The sequence below is a fragment of the Sitophilus oryzae genome, unplaced genomic scaffold, assembly GCF_002938485.1.
Source record: "Sitophilus oryzae breed Bouriz unplaced genomic scaffold, Soryzae_2.0 scaffold_296_pilon_pilon, whole genome shotgun sequence".
Taxonomy (NCBI): domain Eukaryota; kingdom Metazoa; phylum Arthropoda; class Insecta; order Coleoptera; family Curculionidae; genus Sitophilus; species Sitophilus oryzae.
The window spans coordinates 312,609-331,225 of record NW_022146858.1 but is presented as its reverse complement, the minus strand read 5'-3'; the positions used below and the strand labels follow the sequence as shown (position 1 = coordinate 331,225).

The 18,617-nt window shown below is 32.1% G+C and overlaps 1 protein-coding gene across 1 annotated transcript; it reads left to right on the top strand.

Annotated features, from left to right (window-relative positions):
• The first annotated feature begins 4,128 nt into the window (after positions 1-4,128).
• Positions 4,129-15,933, top strand: LOC115884503. Its single transcript, XM_030903100.1, has 2 exons — positions 4,129-4,394; positions 14,661-15,933. The coding sequence occupies exons 1-2, from the start codon at positions 4,277-4,279 to the stop codon at positions 15,797-15,799; spliced, it is 1,257 nt and encodes a 418-aa protein (XP_030758960.1). The 5' UTR covers positions 4,129-4,276; the 3' UTR covers positions 15,800-15,933.
• The last annotated feature ends 2,684 nt before the right edge of the window (positions 15,934-18,617 follow it).

Here is an 18,617-nt window from a genome sequence, read left to right as displayed (position 1 = left end):
TAGATTTAAGAACCAATAGCGGTATTTACTTTTGCACTTAGTAAAACACAATAGTTTTTAGCTTTTATTTTAAACAGATTCAGATTCGTTTTGACCTGTCTAAAAAATATATAGTTCATTATTTCCAATTCAAAACCGAACAATAAAATATTTATCAAAATGAGCAAAAAGCACACTAGAAAAAAGGTAAACAAATAACAATGTTGCGTCACCCTGATGCTGTAGAAAAACCATATAGAGTTAAAATTAAAAGAAAAAAACACTCCGTTCGGCGTTCTGTGCCCAGGTATAACATATATAAGTTACCTGTTTTAGCACAACCTTTTATTTAATAAAACTGCAAAGCATATTTTTCAAAAAACAGCCACAAAATATCGGATCCAAGATTCAGATCATTTTAATAGTTCTCAGAGACATACTAGCGTGCATAAGTCAAGAACTATGCTGGGTTACAATGTTTATATGAGCATATGTTTATATCCACAAGGTGGATTACCCAGCTAGTAAATATTAGGTAAAACTTACTAATATTTGTCTCACCATTTTCAAATCCAGCCGGAACATACAGATCATGTTAATAGTTTTCGGAGACATACTTAGCGTGCATAAGTCAAGGACTATGCTGGGTTACAAATGAGTTTTTCTTTGCCTATTGATATTTATACGTGTATATAATTATATGTGGATTAATCCAAGCTAGTAAATATTAGACAGAATCATAATATTTGTCTCACTCATTATTGATAACCATTTAAATCCATCTTTTAATTCATATTTCCGAACACATTTTGTTTTCTTTTGGGTTGCCAAGGTGACTTTGGGCTTTGGCCTGTTTACGTTAATTTTCTAGACACTTGAATATTTAGCAAGTGCAACTAAGATTTCGAACTTGAATATTTAGCAGAAGTAATGTTGTAGGACATTGACGCCCAATGGGTGTTGTCGGTACTTGGATATTTAGCAGAAGTACTTTTATTAGCACCCTGTAGGTGTTACTGGCACTTGAATATTTAGCAAGTGCAGCTAAGATTTTGAACTTGAATATTTAGCAAAGTAATCTTGTAGGACATTGACGCCCAATGGGTGTTGCCGGTACTTGGATATTTAGCAAAGTACTTCTATTTAGCACCCTGGTGGTAGTGTGTTACTGGCATGATTATTTAGCAAGAGCCCACATTTTTTATGCCCAAAATAACGTTTAGGTTCCGTTAAATTTTAATATAGGTTTACTTTATCGAGCCGATAAGAAAAATTGCTTATATTCGAGTCGATAAAAAGTTGTTTATTTACCGAATTCGATAGTGCTATGGTCAGGAATGTAGCGCGCACAAAGAAGTTTCAAAATACTCGACTCGGGCCTTTGACTTGCGACTGTTTTCCGACAGCCGACGGGAAGTGCAAGTAAATCACCGAATCTATGCAAGTCTTCATATACAGTTTGACAAATATAGGAAGAGGCAGGCAATTTACGGCCGCGTCGCCGAAGAAAATAATATAATTTTAGGCAATGCGGGGTCTAGACTAACAGCCTACACCCCCTAGACCATCTCATAGCTATTTCTACTACCCTTGTTTACTTGTATGAACTAAAAAAAACTAATTAGGGGAATTAAAGGTTATTTACTCTACTCTGATTCATATGTATAGAGTTTCTTTTCAAGTTTTTCGTTTTCCATAGCCTTTCTTGACCCACTTCCTCTGACAACCTATCTCAACGCTTTTCTGTACCCATTTCCAAGTGAATTTTGTATAAAATATTGTCTGCTAAATTTACACTGCTGCTCATTACCCAGCGCAAAAGTATAATGAGACATAAAAGTGGTGTGATATAAGAGGCGGTGAATCATTTTCTTTAAACATGCGCTCAAAACAGTGACAGAAGTATTACTACATGGTGATCTAGGAGGACGTGTCCAACTGAAGTATAATTGTATATTTTCTTACTATCAGTTACTATTAAGTTTTTGTGTATTAAATAATTAGGGATTTTATATATTAGTGTATATAGATGCCCTGTAAACAAATATTCAAGCAAAAATACAGTGTTTCTTATTCTAACAAATAAATAAACCTGTAAAACTGTATAAATAAAAACGATCTTCCATTATGAAATAAAAAGATTGATTATACCAAAAGATAGTTTGATAAAACTCGATAGATTTTAATCGATTTTTTGGGTAAAAGATCGATCTTCGACTGAAATCGATTCGAATCACAACATCCATAACATAAACCTAATAAAAACAACAAGTGAACTAAAAAAGTGTAAACGTGCTTCATCAAACTATTTTAATAATTAAAACACTGAGATAACGTAAAGATAAGTGATGCAAATAATTATTTTAAGGATAGAATCGGTAAAATAGTTCTTGTTATGTTTGTGTTTTCAGTATCTATTTTAAGGTGAGTGAATTTAAAACCATGAGACCTCGAAAAAAAAAATAGGTTATACCCTTGATTATGTATGTTATACATTTAGAACATTACATTATTTAGAAATATTTTAAAATTCAACCAAAAAAAAAGGAGCCAAAATCTTATTAAGTCAATGTTACGCAAATATGACTTCAATATTGTACATTAAACTGGATTCAGACCAAAGTGATTTTTTATTATCCCTCTGTACATCATCAAAGTAGTAGTATCTCTGGTGAGTATCATTGAAGATTTCTGTTCTGATAAGTGTAGTTCCAGTGCTGAAATTTCTTACAATATAGTAATTTATATAGGTATTTATGTAGGCTCCCTTCTATAATCATTTTATTGTGTATTTTTAAGAGAAAGGTATGTTTTAAATTATTAGGTTGAGAATTTTCAGGAGTAGCACAAAGTACAAGGAAAATGCTTTATAAGGTTCTGGGCAATGAAATTGCACAAAAATATTCTTTGGATGGGGCCAAACAGAAGAGAAGTTTGAAATCATTGTTATTGGCCAAAAGCAATTTTAGGTATTTGAACTTAAAGATATTTGGTGTTGCAAAGACTGTAATAACATATATTTTAGACTCCATGAAAGGTCAATTTCAAGAGTCAAAGAAACCGAAATTATCAATATAATTAAAGGAAATATGGCTTGTAAAAACAAAGAAAGATTAAAAATACCAAGGTAAGTTGTGCAAATTTATTTGAACGTGTATAATTCTGCTGATATTATTTCAGAAGGGTGAATAAGAGAATATAGAAACATAGACATAGAGATAATATCAATGTATATCGTTATGTATTAAAAATATTTTAATTAATAAACATATATTACTCAAGTTCGTCTTTATCCTTACACCTTATTTTAACCGTTCTATTTATTAGTTAATTTCTTTGATTATTACACACCAAATTATTTAATTTCAACAAATTGTTTGTAGTGCGTTCCAGATATGAATGTACTGTATAGGTATCCTATAGAGAGAGATAAAAATTGCTAAATATGAAAAATTTGTATCTATATCTATAGTTTATAGGATATTGATACAGGGCATCCCTTATACAGGACACCCAGTAGATACAGAGTTGAGGGGTTGGAATCTTTGGTGTGTTACAACAGCAAATTAAAACACTAATTCACTGTAATATACCAAAATGCTTTACTTTTGAACTGGACGCTTGTTTGGTTAATCATCTTAGCGTCATCAGCAGATGATTAAAACTTAAATTTTGACCATCATGCTTGATGCTGCCAACATGGTTAGCAAGGCAGCGCGAGTCAATGCAAAAAGTAAAGTGTTACAATTGTATTATCAGTAAATTAGTAGTTTTATTCTTATCTAATGTAATAATAAAAAATATGAAAAACATAGAAAGCATAAATATAGAATATTAAAAACCTTAGATATCATATAATTGGAATATTATTTTTAAATACATTTCTTTTACGAACATATAATTCCACGTTCATAGAATATATCTTGGAATGTGAAACGCACTTCTATATCACTTGAATAGGGTGGAACGTAATCTCTGCTATTCATGTGCCATATATGTTCCCAATGAAAAAAAGGAATGTGAATAGAACATTGTTGTTCTCCAAAGTCACTTGCTTCGCATATGAAAAGAACGTAAATGTGCTATCTGGGACTTTATTGATAAGTTAAACGATAACCGAGATTAGGTACTTTACTGATTTGATTTAAGTACTTTATTGATTTCAGTGATCAGACATAAAATAATATAATAGTACCGACTATAAAGTATAATCTGAACTTATTAATGATGATATAAGGATTTTATTTTAATCTAATTCATTATAATATCCGCAATAATTTAGTCGAATATAATTAACATGCAGCGCAGAGCTTGTTTTATTGTTGGCGGTATAACAGGCGTTGTAATTCTTACAGCTATCATTGTAACGGTACTTGTACTTGTCGAAAAAATTGAAGAGAACACAAACAGCAATGGTAAGTTATAACAATTTTTATTGTCAAGATTTATTTTGAGTTGGCTATCGGCCTTAAGATAATTAGATATAAAAATTCTATGTGTAACTATAGTAAAAATGTAAAGTATAACTATGTTTCGTAATAATTAACATTAACGTGATAAACTATTTAAATATTATAGCTGGGGAGCACAATGTATAAAAATAGCTTCCCGTGGGAAACTTCATGAAGGGAAGGTGCCAGTGGAGTTGTTTTATCAGAAAAATGATGTATTCCATTAATTTTTATGGTGACACCGTCACAGATGTTGCGTTTGTTTGGAGTGCGTTAAACAAAATGGCCGCCATAGCAATATAGACAATGTGCGCTATCGTCGCCGCTATTTAACCGATTTCATTTTTTTTAGCTTGTTAGAAAGGTAATGTAAAGAGGAAAACAATTAATTCTTGAAAGTATTGCGAAAAAATAATATTGACATTGAAAATGTTTCTGTTATCCTATATAAGGGAGCCCAAATCGAATTAAAATGCTACGTTTGCCACACCATGACGTCATATATACAAGGGTATAGGAAATCTCGGCGCAGCGGCGGCAGTCGGCCAGCGCGCGCAAAAATCATTACATCGCTAATTGTTTATTGATATATCTTTATTAGTTTAAAAGCAAAAAAATATGGGCTTCTTTGCTTTGATACCTTGTCAAGACATAAGCGAAACTTTTAAATTGTTTCTTTTTTCATTTAGGCCTTCGTTTTTTCGTTTACATGAAAGTTATATTAAAAAATCTATTTTTTAAACCAAATTTTCGTGCATGATTGAAATGATTATTCATGTTTAAAGTTTTTTTTTTTTGGTCATAAGCGCTAATGGAAATGTTTTTTTTGTAAATAATTATAAAAAATTACTCCCTACGAAGACTTATTGTGTACTGAATCAAAAAATAAGTATTTGTTTTCTCTATACGGTGAGTATTAATATATCGATTTTTTGATGATGGTGCCCTTTTACCCGGTCTAGTTTTGTACTACTTTCGGAATAAGGGTCCCCATATCATATACTGTACTTCCATCCCTGAAAAATTCAGCTTGTGACACCGAAGTGAGGTAACGTCAAAATAAGCTTTAAATCTACCTACATCATACTTAGGTGTAGGTACTCTAGGTATATTCTACCTAGACGAGTAGCTGAACTAGCTGACAGTAGTAATTAATTTGTTATCCGATAAGTAGTTGTCATTATATAAGTTTAATCATCTTATACCTCCCTATAACGGTAGGTTTTGGATTTTTTCCTGATTGGTTTGTTAAACAAAAATATACTGGGCATATAAATGTCTATTTACAGGTTAATTCGTTAAAGAAATATGCTACACACATATTATTTTAATAATAATAGTATAATAGTAATGGCTATATTATGTTATAACACATACATATGTATTGAATGTACTTATTTTAACCAATGCATTGTTTTGTTTTTTTAATCTCACAAATAAGAAATGTTTTATAGTTTTTATTATAAAAAACAGTGATTATACAATTTATTTACATCCCTTACACTGTTTTCTGTAAGGGTTGTAACCAGGTGTTTATATATTTCGTAAGGTTTATATATTTCGTAACCTCTTACGATATAAGAGGGCCACAAAGTGTTTTATTACTTAATGCTTAAAATTTAATAATATATTTGTACATAAAATAAAATAGACTAGAAAGTCAATTAATTAATATTGACGTAATTACTAAATAAGTACAAGATTTTTTTTTCTAATTATTTTTTTAGTGTATTTTCAGTCACCCTAATTATAAAAGAGAGATATCCAACCATTTGCATTATTTTTACTCACAAATAAATGCTCTTTTATGGTTTTATTATAAAACAACGATTAATTTATTATACACCTTTAACCCAAACACTCCAAGGAGGATATTTCATTGACCCCCTTATTTAAAAGTGGACAAGCTTTTATTAGTCAATGTTTTAATTACCCAGCGTCTTTAATAAAAAATCTAATATAATTTTTTCATAGAAATGATCTGACATAAAAGCAAATTTTATCAAAAACTTTTGATTATCTACAAGGGTAAACCATGACAAATGTCTGTATACTAATGTCCTTTTTCAAAGTAATGCCAAAAATATAAATTAAATGCAAAATTTCCCATATAATGCCCCACTAATGCCAAGCTGATTCCAATATAATACCACTAATACTAACGAATAATATGTAACACATTTGTTTCAACTTGAATTAACCTGTAACAATACTGGTAGGTACGTGCACAGATTTTTCCTAGGTAACTTAAAAGTCGTTAAAAGTCTAATTATATTTAAAGAGACATCATTCCAACAAATTACATTATAAGGCCAATAATGTACAAGTAATACCTTTAAAATTTTAGCGTTTTTTAACTCTTGTGTAACAGATTTCTTTAACAGAATTAACCTGTAACAATAGTGGTAGGTACGCGCACAGATTTTTCGCTAGGGTAACTTATTAAGTCGTTAAACAGGCCTATAAAAGCTATAACAACATAGGTAACTAATATTTATAATTTAATTCGAGTTTTAATCTCAAATAATAAATGTTTTTTACTGGTGTATTTCTCAAGTGTTCATTATTAAAAGTAGATATTCTTCAAGTTATGCGGAGTAATAATGTTTCGGTGAGACCATGTATATGTCACCGGATTCTGGTTAGTATAAAGACTTTTTTCTATAGAAAGAGTTTTTTCTATATTTTCCTTTCAAAATAAGACTAATTTCTTCTTATTCTTTTAAATATTACAGTGTTTCTTTTTTCCTAAAATGTTATACTCTAATTTTCTGCTTTTAAAATTAAAAAAAATCACAAATGGAGGAAAATATACGTTATTGAATAAAGTTTATACAAATCACTTTACCATAACAAAACAGTAAAAACATGTCATGGCGGAAGATATTCAGGTGGCATTTCACACATTTATCCATTAAAATCGAGATTAAAATATTAAAGTTGCGTAACATGTTATACACGAGATAGAAAGTTTCATAATCGATCAATACGCAATACGCTACGCAGTCAACTTATTCGTATGCGCGGATGAGCGTCTTCAAGACTCTTCCTTCGGCCAGGGTCACGACGCCGCCGAAGAGGAATCGGCCTACGTTTGGCTAAGCAGGCTGGATACAGGTAGAGTATGATATTGGCGCGAGTCTGAATATTTAAAATTTACAAAGTAAAATATGTTGGAAAATAATTAATCCATACATATATAAAGCTCAAGGGTTTTTGTTGCATCCATCCCGCCGAAACCGCTTTACCAATCTTGATGATTCTTTTTAAATGAAAGGTATATATGTGTAAATTTATGTTGTAAGAGTATTTTATAGTGCTTTAATGGCTATTTCTTTGTGTAAAACGACTAAATACTAAAACATACCTGAAAAACACCTACACACAATACCTCCAGAAATAAATTATTTGTCATTGTCAGTGGTGTGTCAGTTAGATTATATATTACGTTTTTAGATATTTTAGAGTGGGTTCATGCCGCCAGCTTTAGATACATAAATATTAGCACAAAGGTTCTTTTAAACTGACATTTAGTGAATTAGCTTACACAAAGCGATTTTAGGAAATTCATCCTCTTAGAGAGTAAAATTATCTCGGAACAGTTTGTTGTATGAAAATTCCTTACTATTTGGTCTAGAAGAATGAAAATCCTACAAAAGAATTAGAAGAAATTTTTGAAATTCATCAACCAAATGGATAAAGTTAGTATACATTTATATAAAACTTGGTGACCTCTCTGGATTATACACATAAAACTGGCACAAAAGGTAAAGCTGAATTTATAAAATTTATACCCTTAGGAATTAGAAGATAGGGAATGAAAGTTTCTGCTGTATACGAAAAATGCAATACTATAACATTATAAACCAGACAGTATAAAATTTTATTACAAGGGCTTTATTTTAGCATGACATCAGCAATAATTTAATTCCTCAATTATCCTTCAAAGAATAAAAATAACCTATAAAAGAGAGGTATTAGTGCTCTTAATAAATAAAAAAGATGAAAAATAAAAAGAAACATCTATGCTCACTAGCTCTCTATAAAAAGTAAAAAATCATTTAAATCAATGCATGAACGATTCGAGGGTGTAACGCGAACGTAGTCGCGAGAAAAAGCTAGTAATTTATTAAATTATCTTTTATTTAGCTCATTAATTTTCATTGAAAAGGAATTTTTGTAATTCGCCACTATATTGTAGTTAAAACCAAGAAACTCATATCAAATTTAAGTTTTGCGATTTTGACTTATACTTTTACAAAATCTGAACACATTTTAAAGAAAAAAAGTTTTTGATAATATTTTTGTAGATTGACTACAAGTTGTATAACATGAAATTTCTACGGACCAGTCTACCTAGTAGTCTGCAGCATCGCCTTGTGGTGCAAACGTGGGCCTATTAATCTGTGACGTGACGCACAACAGCCAAGAAAAACAGAAGCGTGGCTAGAATTTAGTAATTTAAAAGCCTTTTAGATACAGTAGTAGGTATTAAAAGTTTGTGTTTAAATGGGGTTTGCCTTTAGCAGTTAAAAATTATATCGTAAGTGTAACTTTCGTAAGAATTCTTTATCTGTCATTGATCATGATCTGTCATCATGTTAACCTGATGTTTTTGTATGTTATTTTGTTTTTTTTTTCGAGGTTTTGCTTGTTTTGCAGAATTAGGTGCGATCGCATATTTATTATTGATAATGTTTTTATTTAATGTTAACACTACTACTTTTTCAGTGAATCTTTAAATCAGTTGTTTTTTGTTAAGTTCGTTATTTAAACATATGTATGTAATACACTCATATTAACACTAATCATATTTTTACGTTTTTATTCATCATTTTCAATGCCCCCCCGGTTGCATCTTTGTAAAGGACTGTGAATTTTTTGGTTGCTGGTTGGATTTAAAGTGAAAAAAATTGAAAAATATTGTGTTATATTATTTTTACCAAAATAATATATGGTCTACGTTGTATGATTATATGAGTTCATGTATTTAAAAAAAATTAAGTGATACATTTGCACATATAGGTTTATTAATAAAATTAGGAATCAGCATCATCACTATCAACTTCATCACTACCTTCGTCGGCAAAATCAGGCGGATGCAAATTATCACAAGTTGATTGGTCCGCATTACAACTACACATTTCTGTGCAAAGCATATTGTTTGCCAAACATTTACATGGTGGTGAACATCGATTTTTAAGACACGGACATCTAATCAGTTGAAGAAGAGACTCTGGAGCACATGGTTCTTCACACAAAACAGGGGTAAGCACTCCCTCTTCCAAATACTAGCCGTGTCCAACTGGATTAGGGATTACTGCATTTGGTTCATCATCTTTTGATCACACAAAGGCTTGGAGGTTAGCTCTCTTAATTGCGGGTACAATGGAACCTCTATTGGGGGGTAACTTATCTCCAAGGGCTTGTTTGGCAATAAACATTGACCATCGTAATTCTGCAAGTGATTTTGTTAGAGTGCTTGCTTTATAAACTCGACAAATAAATATTTCTAGCTGATGCTAAACATTATCAGATAGTAGATCACTGGTACCAAGTTTCTGCAAGGCAGTAAGTTCTTCTTCACTCGCTGAAACAAATGCCTTCCAGTATGACAACTTTCCTTTTCCAAACAAACTTCCGGTGGTGTCACAACCAGATATTGTATGGAACCCAGGCAATGCTGAAGATTTTAGTGGTTCGAGTGAAATATATATCGTGGGTATAATATAAACATATTATGTTTTTAACTGATATTGCCTTGCCTGATGATGGTACAAAAAAGGTGTTTTCTTGAAGCTTTGCATAGCGCCTCACTAGAAAAACTAAAATATCTGTATCATTAGCAAATACCGGTAGTGTATCTGCACCTCTAACTTTCGCATTAATAACATGAAGTATAATTTTTGTGTCGGCTTCTTCTTGAGTACTCTGAAAACAATCCAGAGCAGTGCGTCGCAGAAACTACAGCGCGCCATGAAACAACATATTTTTTTTGCTGATATCTTGGCATGACTTAGAATTGTATGTGCAAGATAGGTGGTTAATTCATCCTTGGTACGAGTATGTGACAACAACTTTTTCAAATTTATATTTGATGTGTCAGTTGTGTCACATATTTTGTACTGTGTTGCGACACCGTCATGAAGCCTCTTATCCCTAGTAAGGTTTTTTATTGATTCGTCCAAGTACGTGTCGAAAATAACACGAAGTTCATCATATTGCCAGTGTTTCTTTTGGATCTTTTGGGCGAACAAATCTGCAAGATCTTTACAAGTTATCACTGCGTTAGTTTTATCAAGAGCCTGCAATTCTCCCATTGCATCTACAACTGCAACGCAGTTATTTGATTGGTGAACTTGAGCAGATGACAAAGAATCTTTGGCAGTGGATTCCACTAGAGACTTCAAGAGTTGAATTAATTTACTTTTAGCTGGGCACTGATGCATAAAATAATCTTTTTTTAGCTTAAGATGGAATATCATCGAATCTATCATTTTTTCGCAATGCATGGAATATTTTTTTCAGCTAGTTCAAATATCGATTTCGATCAAAATAAGATAAATTGGAATCGGTTCAGCTGGGACCGAGATATGCCACTTGGTTCATAATGAAGCGACGGCTATCTTGGATGACGTCATTATAGCCACACGCAACATCTGTGAAAGTGTCACCATCTACATTATTGTACACATGTTTTTATCTATCGATTAGTACCTTCACTTCATTAACTTTCCCACGGGACACACAATGCTTCCGGACTATTATTAAAATCATAGTGCGATAAGAAAAATGCTTGCAGTAATGTCAAAACTATTAACACTTTTCATGTTTTTATAGGAAAATTATAATTTATTAAATATAATAGTTTCCTTTATTTCAATATATTTTAAATTGTATTTAGTATATTTTATGTCACCTATAGGGAGATCTGGTTTTCCGAGTGGTTTTCGCGTAAAGACTGCAAATATTCTGCTTTTAAAGTAATGTATAAAAATTGTGAAAAGTTTAATTGTATCTTTGGAAATATCATTTCTGAAACATACATTTAAAATGTAAAATAGTGTTGCTTTTAAAATAATTTTCCTATGGTCCTCTTATTTGAACACCTTGTTTTACCTATTTTTTATTACGGGCAATTTCTAAATTTGACATTAATGAATGCCTTTGTACCTTTTGATTATTTTTAATTGAAAATAAGCAGTAAATTATGAGGTACGATTTTTTTTGACTGATATACTTTGAACTAGAAGGTACTTAAATAGATGCATATTTTATACTACTTCGGATTTTGTTTAAGAAGTAAAATTTGAATATATAAACAATATTAATTAAAAAAATCAACTGAAACTGGAAATCTTTCATTAAAATTATATTAGTAAAATAGGTGTTTATGAAACTATATATGAAGAATATTTGTAGTTCTGTTTTTACTTCTCTTTCAAAGGTGGTTGTAACATTACCTTACTCAGGAATTGTTACGGTTATATATTTTAAAGGGGAGTTAATTTTCTTATATTTATTTTAATCATACATCTTGACAAAATGGTGAATGTGATGATTTATTATTTTTATTTATAACCTTGAAGATGACACGTTAATAAAATATAACAATACATTTCTTAATACATATTAATTATTTATTTATTTTCTATTAAAAGTAAAGTAAATGTGCGTTAACTTTAAATCATAATTTAACTTATATTGTTATATTTTTAGCCAAATGTAATATTTTGTAAATATCTTTGACTCGATCTTGAGGTATTATTCTTCAGGTTATGGAAGGGTAAATGCATCGTGTAAAGACTTCTTATTTATCTAAAATAACGTTAATTAAAGTAATATTAATAATAACCACTTCATATACTTACTTTTGGCATTTGTTTACTTCTGTTCTAGTGGAAATATTCATTGCATTTTGTTAGTTGTTTGGTTGCTACAAAGGGAAATCATATTATATTAATTATATTATAAGAAACGATGTACATACCTTTTAATAACAATAATACCTTCAACAATTATTTTTAATAAATAATCTGATTGTGATTTTTGTTACGATTAATTAATTTGTGGTTAGGGCAAACGTCAAATCATCAACGAGTCTAACGGTGTTGCCAGCGTCTTGAAGTTTTCTTCAATCATATTTCACCTCATTCATATTTAGTCTCTAAATAATTAATTATAGCATTTAACTTATTTTAATACTTTTATTTATTAGTGATCTTAAACTATTATCAAGTGTATCTAATTGTAATTGCATTTAACTTATTATTATTGTTTGATTTATTATTAATTTTCTTTTAATATCGGATTAATCCTGGCAACATTGGTACAGTTAAGTACCAAGTTGCGGAAGTACCTAGGGATTTTATAGCTAAATTTATATCAGGAGGGGGTTTCGAGATTAAAATTCCAAGCGCCCACCTGTCTGGTGATTTCCTTTCTTTTCTTTTCGGCACGCTGGCAGTGAAGTCACGTATTGAGTTGAAAAATCCTTTCATTTGATTTTGGGAAAGGTTAATAATTCTCTACGATTAATTGATATTAGTTATGTCATACAGCTACGGCTGGATTGAGACGAAACTAATAGCGTTGCATCTTTTGTATTATTTCCAAGGAAATCGCCCACAGTTTGGGTAAGTTAATTTTGGATTATTAATTATCATGTGGGACAATTTTTTTATTGGGTTAATTTTAAATTAGGCATCTTGGTTTGGGTTTCCTTTTACACACCGACTTGATTCCACGAGGGTTTTCACGACTGGCTAGCGAGGTTCCTGTTCAAACCTTAGACGTTCAAACCAACTGATAAGCTAAGGAGAAGCCACGTGGTTGGGCCTTTTGTTTGTGCGGCAGATCCTAGCGTAGGGGATTTTTGGGACCCTTACGACTAAAAGCTAAGTACCAAACTTTTATTAGCTAACTCGTTCCTGCATACTTAAAATAAAGATTGTTGTGTCTATTTTTTATTGCTTCTGCGTTATAATTAGTTTTAATTAGTAATTATCATTTATTTAGTAATTATAAGTATCATTTATATCGTGGGTACCCCGTTTTCTTTAGTATTTAATTTTAGTAGAGTAGGTAATCTTATAGTCTAGGTTACACTAACTGGTAACCAGTATTACTAATTGTTGCAAATATTTAATTTATAATATAGTCATTTTAATTTCCCTATATTATTGTAAGAATTATATAAACCATTTTAAATTGTATTGTTTCAAATGATGAGCTACCCTACTCTGAATAAACGTCTGTCTTGTTAATCTGTGTTTTATTGTGTGATTACATTGAACTAAAAAAATTTTGTGTTTTATATAGGTACAATTTGAACCCACCTCCCAAACGGGAAGGTAGCAGAATTTTTACCACATTCAACTTAGGCATTGACCTTAATGATCTGCAGAATAATGTTTACTATCTAATAATACAGAATCCTCAATTATTATCCAATATCCTTTCGATTCGACGTTAACAGGGTGTAACAAGGTCAAAGTTATTTGAAGTTTGGTTACCACAACAGACTATACAACTAAATTTGGGGAAATTTTTAAATTGTTAGGGAGAAATGGATATTAAAATATTGCATTTCATAAATACCGCACGATCGAAAAAAAAATGCCATTCAGTTGGCTTGGGAATGATGATCGATAACATTCCCAATATCCTTTTTTTTAACAGTATTCAATTTCGATTTTTTCCTAAACAAAAATACATTCAGCTATGTAGTACGCGTGGTTTCTGAACAAGAATCTATCTTTGATTAGGATGGATTGCAAAAATTGCAATTTAGTAGATATAAAAAAAATCATCTTTAAAAAATGGAATATGTGTAAAAATAATAAAACTCTCTGTATTCCTAGTAGACATCAATATTGTATAATAATTATTTATAGCCTGGCTATATATGAACAAGTCTAACTAAAAAATTACAAACCACAAATTGTAAATACTATAACGGCAATAATGCTTAACGGATATTGGTGTTTTTCATATTAATGATCAGTATTGCCAATTATCAGAAATATGATTTCCAAAGAAAACGGTCAAAATTTCCCGATTTTTATAAAAATTCCCACGAATTACACTTAAATTCAATAATTATTGTATCGTCGAGAGACAATATTCCGAAATTTTTTGCTATTATTTTGACACAAAATGTATATTTTTTATTATTGACTCAATCGGGGATAATCTTAAAATTGTTTTAACACTGTATGTTTGTTTTAGGTTGCTCCATATATCCATTTGAACACGCCTGGTCTCCGTTTGTTGTCATATCTGGCACCAGTGACTTCCTCTATCCATTGCCAGGAGAAAATGTCTTAAGGTTCGACTATCACCAATCCGTCGACATTCTCTGTCCCGGAAGAAATGTTCTTCTAAATAACATTAACAGTAATCAAAGTGTTCTATCAGGCTATTGTCTTGAAAACAACACCTTTGTAATTAATAATGCTCAAATCGACTGGCCTAATATGGACTGCAGCAACTATCCTTGGCGAACAGCTAGATATACTGGAGCAACGTGCGAGAATAACGGTCTCGATATCGAAATTGGTTTTGATACAGGAGATAATCGATTTTTACGATCCATGTCGATTTGTTTCGACCCAGTACTACAGGTTGCTCATTATACTTTTATAAATCAAACGGCCTCGATTAATCAGCGAGCTTTGAATACTCCAAGACCATCGTGGTTACAAGGATCAGAATTTTACGATATCGGCACGGTAACAAATTTATATAAACGTGCTAATCAAAGAAGGACGATAAACTCTTTAATCGGACTAAACGAAACCTCGACGTTATTTATAGAAGATGACACGAACTACTTTTTATCCAGGGGTCATCAAACAGCTGGAAGTGACGGTTTTTATCCAGCCCAGCAAAACGCCACTTTCTTTATGATGAATATAGCGCCCCAATGGCAAACGTTCAATGGATTTAACTGGAACCAAATCGAAATTGATGTGAGAGACTACGCTGAAGATAATTCTGTGGATTTATGGGTGTGGACTGGTGTTTATGGCGTGGCAACTTTGCCTCATCAAGGAACTGGAGATCCAGTCGAACTTTATCTGTACGTTAATTCAACGGAGAACAGGAAAGCACTACCCGTTCCAGAGGTATATTGGAAAGTAGCTTACAACCCAATAACCGAACGGGGAGTTGCCTTAATAGGTGTAAATAATCCTTATTATCAAACTTATACGCCTCTCTGTAATGACATATCAGATCAGTTAATTTGGTTGAAGACTAACAATTCTGATCAAGAACAAGGTTTCTGCTATGCTTGTTCGGTTGATACCTTTCGAAGAGTTGTTACCAGCATGCCTAATATTTCTGTTAGCGGTATTTTATTGTAAACGTCGTAGTTTCGGAATTAGGTACTAGACTCATGACGTATTTTGAACTGATTTCATTTCAAGATACGGAAGATATACGGTATTATATTATTAAGTAATTTAATGTTAATTAAAATTTTGATAATCTAAGTATATTGTTTGTTTTCCTGATTGTTAATGGGTTCTAAAATTGTTTGAAAAAAAGTACCTACTGATACTAAATTCCCAAAATCTTTTGCTTTGTTTATTATATAAGTGACAAGACTGATGACATTTCATTACCATGACTACTTCATTAAATGCATTTTATTACCTTAACCAAACCAGATGAAAATTTTCCCAAAACTTTACGACCATACGTTATTTAGCTACTGATATGCCGTAAAGTAAAAGTTAGTAAGCAACTAGAACTAGCGGGAATGTTTAGGAAATGATCTATTTAACACCTATAAGAATTATTAATGCTCTTTAATTTGGTAAAATCGAGCAGCATACATAATTAAAGTGGTATGGATAGTATTTATTATCACTCGATCACTATTGAAAAGGTCTTTGACCGTAATACAATTAAGAGTCCTGAAATTGTATTGTAGCTTTGGCTCGCCATTTCTTTTGTGTACTAATAAATCAGGACTGGCATACGGCGATCGGGATGATTGAATATTAGAATTATCTAGTAGTGTACTATATTACGGTATCTTTCGGCTACATATTGTCGATGTAAGGACGGTATTTTAATTATTTTTTAGATATAAGTAATATTCTTAATTCAGTAGTTCAAGAGGGAACTTCATTTCTACCGGTTATGATATCCCAAAAATTGCATAATAGAGCTTGAACTTTGTAGACAGCTGTTAATTCGACATCTATTATTACCTCATTATGGACAATATGCAGTGTTGAAGAGAAAATTTACGGTTATCTAAAATTACTTCTGTATTATACTATATTGTAGATTTGTGTCTTTCTATGAAATAATCAGATATTTTATTTGCTGTCCTTTACATAAGGTTGTAAAGAAAGCCGCATAAATTTGATATTTCTTTAGCTTTCTGCATTTTTGATTTACTTCTGTATCTCTATCTAGTGGACAAATGTGATCGCGATCCATTGGTGAATTTGCAGCAGCAGAAGAAGATCTCTACCTCTAGTAAACCTTGCCCTATTTCATTGGTCTGGCGGATCTTTTTGTGTATTCTAAATTTTCTGCTTTCTTGCTAATCGAAGGTGTTGATGGCGTTGAAAATTGAGTAGCTGAGGAACATTCAATAGGTGAGGTTGAGGTTTCCGAGAGAGGTGTAAAAGGAGTTGATGCCATTGTCAGAGGATTATGATGCCATTGTCAAAAGGAGGCCGGCCATCTGTTGTGTGCCATCTTTACTAATGACATTAATAATTCTTGGTTATCTTTATTTAAATTATCCTAAATTTTCTGCCTTTTTGATAATCGAAGGTGTTGTTGGTTGAAAATTGAGTAGCTGAGGAACATTCAATAGGTGAGGTTGAGGTTTCCGAGAGAGGTATAAAAGGTGGTGATGCCATTGTCAGAGGATGATGATGCCATTGTCAAAAGGAAGTCAGCCATCTGTTGTGTGTTATCTTTACTAATACCATTAATAATTTCATCAGCAAATTCTTGGTTATCTTTATTTAAATTACCAGTTGCAGTAATGGTGAATTTGCAGCAGCAGAAGATCTCTACCTCTAGTAAACCTTGTCCTATTTCATTGGTCGGGCAGATCTTTTTTGTATCCGAAATGTCCTGCCTTCTTGATAGTCGACGGTGTTGATGGCGTTGAAAATTGGTAGCTGAGGAACGTTTAATAAGTGAGGTACATGCAATAGGTGATGTTGAGGTTTCCGAGAGAGGTATAAAAGGAGGTGATGCCATTGTCAGAGGATGATGATGCCACTGTCAAAAGGAGGTCAGCCATCTGTTGTGTGTCGTCTTTACTAATAACATTAATGATTTCATCAGCAAATTCTTAGTTATCTTTATCTAAATTACCAGTTGCAGGTTGCACCATAGGTGAATTTGCAGCAGCAGAAGATCTCTACCTTTAATAAACCTTGCCCCTCGCCTTGCCCTATTTCATTGGTCGGGCAGAGCTTTTTTTGTATCCTAAATTTTCTGCCTTCTTGATAGTCGAAGGCGTTGATGGCGTTGAAAATTGGCAGCTGAGGAACATTCAATAGATGAGGTTGAGGTTTCCGAGAGAGATGTAAAAGGAGGTGATGCCATTGTCAGAGGATGATGATGCCATTGTCAAAAGGAAGTCAGCCATCTGTTGTGTGTTATCTTTACTAATAACATTAATAATTTCATCAGAAAATTCTTGGTTATCTTTACTTAAATTACCAGTTGCAGTAATGGTGAATTTGCAGCAGCAGAAGATCTCTACCTCTAGTAAACCTTGTCCTATTTCATTGGTTGGGCAGATCTTTTTTGTATCCGAAATTTTCTGCCTTCTTGATAGTCGACGGTGTTGATGGCATTAAAAATTGGTAGCTGAGGAACATTCAATAGGTGAGGTACATTCAATAGGCGAGGTAAAAGGAGGTGATGCCATTGTCAGAGGATGATGATGCCACTGTCAAAAGGAGGTCAGCCATCTGTTGTGTGTCATCTTTACTAATAACATTAATAATTTCATCAGCAAATCCTTAGTTATCTTTATCTAAATTACCAGTTGCAGGTTGCACGATTGGTGAATTTGCAGCAGCAGAAGAAGATCCTAGTAAACCTTGCCCCTCGCCTTGCCCTATTTCATTGGTCGGGCAGATCTTTTTTTGTATCCTAAATTTTCGGCCTTCTTAATAGTCGAAGGTGTTGATGGCG

Excerpts from the sequence above, each read along its gene's own strand:
- LOC115884503 (XM_030903100.1), top strand. The coding sequence starts at position 4,277 with ATGCAGCGCAGAGCTTGTTTTATTGTTGGCGGTATAACAGGCGTTGTA. Across the intron at positions 4,395-14,660 it reads AGAGAACACAAACAGCAATG|GTTGCTCCATATATCCATTT; the intron begins GTAAGTTATAAC and ends TGTTTGTTTTAG.